Genomic DNA, 5,379 nt, shown 5'->3' on the forward strand with positions numbered 1-5,379 from the left:
GGGTGTCGTGCCGCGGGGAGCTGCTCTGCCCAGCCTCGCTGCCGCTGTGGGGCCCGGCCCGCTTCCTTGTTCCTCTGACGCCGTGTTCCTGCCGCTTCGGCCGCTGTCTTCAACGGATCCTCCTCGGTCCTGTGCTCTCCGAGGGCACGGTGTCCGGTCGGTCAGTGCTCCCGGCTGGGAGGTTGGTGTAGGGCCTCTCTGTCCCTTCCTCCCTCCCTTCGTTCGCTGGTTAGCTCAGCGCCCGGGGTGTTTCGGCGTTGGGCGCCTTTAGTTGAAGGTGGCTGGTGGTCTCAGTAGGCCTTAGTTACAGTTTGTATCAGAAAAGCTGTTAATTATCTGTTCGTGTGTTCCCAGCCTGATGTCAGGGTCAAAAGAGTTAAAGTGATTTTGGGAATGTATTCCCTGGAAAACTTTAAATGGGAGAATGTATTTGTAATTCTTAGTAATGAACAAGTTATGAAGTTTTGTGACTTGTATTAAACTTAGAATTTTTGAAATGCTATGCAGCAAACTGCACTTTATAGGCATATAACCGTATTTTAGTTCCAGTTTGAGATTTCAACATAGCAATTTCTCAACTTTGTTCCCGAAGTGTGAACAGCAGACCCAGTCGTATCATTGTTGAGAGCTACAGACACATTTTGTGTGTTTTCAGGGAATACATCCCCAAAGGGGAATGCATCACCAAAGTCACATTAACTCTTTTGACGGTTTTGTCAGGCGGGAAAGCATGTTCAGATTATTATTTATCAATAACATTCTCTGCTCCCATCTCTAAACTGTTCGCATAGTAGAGTAATTTAGTTTCTTACGTTCTTTTTGTAAGAACAATGCATATTTTTTGGTTCTCGGAGAACGGTAATTCCGTACTTCATACCATTTACCTGAATTCAGCAAAATAATCCTTCTCATAATTTAATTTCTTCTATTTCTTCTATTCTTAGTTACCTATAAGCACTGACTGGTAGTGGTTGTTTCTCTTGTTATAACTAACTCTTTCAGTCCTCCAACTGTTCTTGTCTCTCTGAACTTATTATTTTGTAAGCTTGCAGGGTCCTCTGGGGGTAAAGCACTTCTGACCCTCATCAGGGTCTATGAATAGTTGCAGTCAATTAATTTGCAGGCAGCTGCAGGCATTTGGAAAAATGAGCATGCTGTGGAGAACATGCTGTTGATTTTATTATTTTATTTTTATGATGTGGAGATGATTGTTTTATATTCGAGTGGATTCCCATCGTGGTCATTCATAGAGTGTCTGAAGATTCTGTCTGTATGCCAAAATGGAAAGTGACCTGACCCTTGCATGAGTGTAGAACAGGAGAGCTCAGAGACTTGGTCGTGGAGTGCATGGCCTACAGTTGAGTGGAAACACTGGTGCTGGGCTTTCTTGTATGGAATTACATAAAAATTGATAGAAACTCAAACTACCACCCTCAGTCATCTTGAGGGCTAATTTCACTACTGTTAATACTGTCCCTATAGTATAACTAAGCCTCTCTTAAAAATTGTTATGACTGCAGTCTTTTTGGCTTGGTTCTCTATGAGGTTTACTAAGGTCAGACTTACTCATATTTCTGATCTGGTGATTGATTTTGGTTTGACAGGAGGACATGTTTTTCTCCTTTTTTGTGGCTTTTAGCACAGGTTTAGGTAGATATTAATGTTGCATAGGATTTGCTTCTCTTGCAGTCAGAGTTTTGTAGTAGTAATTTCCATTATGAAACCACATGTAAATCCTGATGTATTGTCTGTGGAGTATTATACCTGAAAACTGGGAGGCAATGAACTTTCAGTTTGTAGAGAGTTTTATTATTCTCACAGTATTATGCTGTTTTGTAATGTTGGAGATTGTAGTGAATAAATATGTCTTTGGAAACTTACTTATATCAAAGCATTTGTTTTTGATAATCCTGTGGCTTTTGTTCTCTAACATGCCATCTTTTGCATTTTACTTAAAACTTAACAGCTTTGTACTTCAGTAATGGTTAAGAATTGACTGGTTGGGTTTTGTGTGGCAAGTGTACATGGAAGATTCAATCTTTGCAGACACTTTGAGAATTTGTGGTTTTTTTTTTTTTTTGCAAGAGATACACATCAGAAAAGAGAGAGAACTTATCATGTCTTCATTTAAAAGCAGTGTAGATTCTTATTGTGGAGTTTACTTTTTTCTTGTTTTAATTCCTTGTCAGAAAAATGTCAGCAGAGTTAGTCTGGGCCTCAAAAAGAGCTTCTGTTTGGCAAATCTATGATTTTTGTTAAGTTTTTAGTATAAGCTTTGATTTCAGCTTGATTATTTTTAGTGATATGTGGATATTCTCTATAACAGAAAACTGTTGGAACATTTCATTTGTGTTTATTATTGACTATTTGGTTAATACACAGAAAAATACCAGATGTTTTTTTATTTTTGTGATAACGCTCTCTCTTTTCCTTTAGTATTCAACACGTATATGGAGCTCAGCATCCGCCTTTTGATCCGCTATTGCATGGAACGTAAGTTAACCTAATACTTAAATATTCCAGGTAATTTGGATCTCCCCTGCCTTCTCTCCTCTTTTTGTTTCCTGTTGGCTATAAAGCTGATTGTTAATCGTCCTTTTTCAATTTTTGTTGTAATCTTGACTTCTCTGTTCTTACTTCACTTTTGTGACTTCCTGGTGCTTGCCATATTGAGGGCAACAAATCAGCTGTTCAGTTCTTAACTAACATAGTTTGCCAACTTCCAGTGTTTGCAGTGCCTTATAAATTGGAAATCGTATGGTAAACACTGGTGTTAATTTAGCAGATGAAGCTTACAACTCGGGTGTACACGGCTTTCCTGGATGCATCTTTCTGTTGATGGACTGCCTTTATTTGTCTGTAAGAGGAAAGAGTCAGGTTGCGGTGTAGATCTTTTTGAGGCAAAGGTGGGCATTTTGCTTGTGAGTGAGAAGATAGTAGGTAGAATAGATTTTACAGTGATTTAAGAGTTTGTTGCCTTAGATCATGTTTATTGGACATCAGAACACAATGTAAATGAAAGTGGCAATGTTTTGTTAAACATCACTGGTAACCAAATAAATTTCATGCTGATAACCCACAACTAATGCAAAGGAATGATTTTCATCTCCTTATGGCTCAGGTGTTTAGCAAAATGCTGCATTCTGACAGGTTCTGCTTTTATTTTGTTTTTATTTTTAAAGACTTTAAGCTTTGTCAAGGACAACGTGGGTTTTGGTTTGTTGGTAGATTTCACAGCTGCTTGGAAATGAGCATTGCTGTTAAAATATTGGTGTATGGGAGTATTTTGGGAAAATTGTATGACCAATGAAATGAAATGGCCCAAAGCAGTAGGGACCAAAAATGTTAAAAGGAATGGTATTGGGTTAGAAGGAGGTCATACTTTCAGTGGTGTGGTTTTTTGTGTTTTTTTTTTTTTTTTTTCCCCCAAGGGCTGGTTTGAAATGGCACAAGAAGTACATGTGAGGTAGTTAATTTTCACATGATGCAGAGTTGAAGGCAGTTGAAATGTATGACCTTGAGGACTGAAGAAAAAGGGCTGAGATGAATTGGTTCAAAATGTGGAGTTACAGAGAGAAACCTGATAATAAAAACTAGAAGCTTATTGCTTGATGAGGGAAGAGGAGAAAGACCTTGGTGTTTTAGGTAATGATGACTAGTTGGCGAAAACGATAGTGGTGTAGCACCTGTTAGGAAAGATACTCCCTGTAACGCGTGACAGAAACATTACTGACATTGGATGAAGGCTGTGTGAGAACTTCTTTCTGATTTCCAGTTCTTGCTGCCTTGTCTTAATGGAAAAAAAGTTCAAGTAGCACAGGTGGAAAGACAGGGATGGTCAGAAAGAGCAATTAAGTTAATGAGAGTAACTTTTTTTTGCCCTGGAGAGCATTAGAGTCTCTTGGGAAACTCTTATGACTTAATTCCTTATGTAGCTGAAATCTGAAGGGAGATGTGATTGCTCTGCATTGCTGTGAGTGAGAACAAGTGCCAAGCTAGGGAGGGATACTTGGTTCATCTCCCTTATACTGCTTGTTGACAGAGGCTCAGAAGGTTAGAAGCTGATCAGGGTACACTTGGTCTAGTAACTAGAGGAAATAACCTGCCTATGAGAAGAGCAAAGTTCTGAAACAAATTTGTCCTGGAGTGCCTGAGTGGGGAGGAATGATAGATCTAATGAGTTTTAAGGTGAGACGTGATTTGTTTATGACAGTGATTGTGTTGCGTGATTGCTTATGATGATTTAGGAGTAGACCTGATGATTATTGCTGCTGTGTTTGTTATGCAGTAATTGCATTGAAAGACCTGAAATCTCTACAGAAGTTTGTGAAGCAAGAGAAATGCAGTGTGTCCTGTCTATTTTATAAACTAATCCAGTAGTATTTGTTTTATTTGAATTTGGAGCTGGTCTGTTTTTGTTGTTTGTTTAGTTAGTCTCGATTTTTTGTTTTCTCTATTTTTAAGACAAGGGAAGGAAGTGTTTGCTCAGCTTCTGTTCAAAGCCCAGAAGACTCAGGTTTTTAACTGCCCTTGTTCTCAGACATATTCAGCTGTTTGTCTGTTGTGGGTGAATGCAGCAGTAACATGAGTGGAGGGAGATAAATATTTGCTACCCATATAATGTCAAGCATTGACTCTTGGTTTTTTTGGCCTTATTCCAGTGTTTTGCTTTCTCCTTACTAGTTCTCTAAATATTGGGTTTTTTGTTTGTTTGTTTTTGAACAGCTTGATAAAACCAGGTTCAAGGCCACCTACAACTCCAGTGAAACTAAAGAAAGTCAGTACCTTCCAAGAATTTGAAAGTAACACAAGTGATGCTTGGGATCTTGGGGATGATGATGATGAACTCTTAGCAATAGCTGCTGAAAACTTAAATACAGAAGTGGTCATGGAAACAGCTCACAAAGTAATTCAGAATCACAGCAAGTTACAGGAGCAGCATAAATTTCAGGAAGAACATCTACAAGAAGAAAAACAAGTAGAATCTGCAGACCTTACTTCAATTGCGTGTGGTGATAATAGACTTGTTAAATCAGTCAGTGCAGGTTATACATCAAGTTCATCAGGTATGTTAAAAAATAAAATGGATGTTGAAAATCAAATGGAGAGCTATAATGTTGGCCTTTTAAGACATTAACCCCTTCCTAACCTTTTCTTAATACCCCTGGAAAATATTATTAATCAATATTGATTTATTTGAGGGAGATATGGCATGCTATACTAAACTGTAAAGCACATGTGAGAAATACATAGGGAAGAATAATTAAAACTTTTTGATTTCAGCCTTAATACATCGTCAGTTTTGGAAGGAAATTGCACTTTTGAATGAATTTTAATGGTTAACTGCATCAAGTTGTGTGTAGTTAATAGTATTCCTGC

General features: G+C 38.4%; 1 protein-coding gene across 1 annotated transcript in view; it reads left to right on the forward strand.

Moving 5' to 3' along the window:
• Window positions 1-2,436: 2,436 nt before the first annotated feature.
• The window catches only part of LOC104507572 (TBC1 domain family member 22A-like), a gene marked incomplete at both ends in the record, with an annotated part of 3,794 nt that continues 851 nt past the window's right edge, over window positions 2,437-5,379 (forward strand). Inside the window, 2 exons of the mRNA XM_010148899.1 lie at window positions 2,437-2,493; window positions 4,726-5,066. Coding sequence (XP_010147201.1) covers window positions 2,437-2,493; window positions 4,726-5,066 — 398 coding nt within the window. The remainder of the gene's footprint in view (window positions 2,494-4,725; window positions 5,067-5,379) is intronic.

This window comes from Eurypyga helias, unplaced genomic scaffold (genome assembly GCF_000690775.1).
Source record: "Eurypyga helias isolate BGI_N326 unplaced genomic scaffold, ASM69077v1 scaffold12603, whole genome shotgun sequence".
Taxonomy (NCBI): domain Eukaryota; kingdom Metazoa; phylum Chordata; class Aves; order Eurypygiformes; family Eurypygidae; genus Eurypyga; species Eurypyga helias.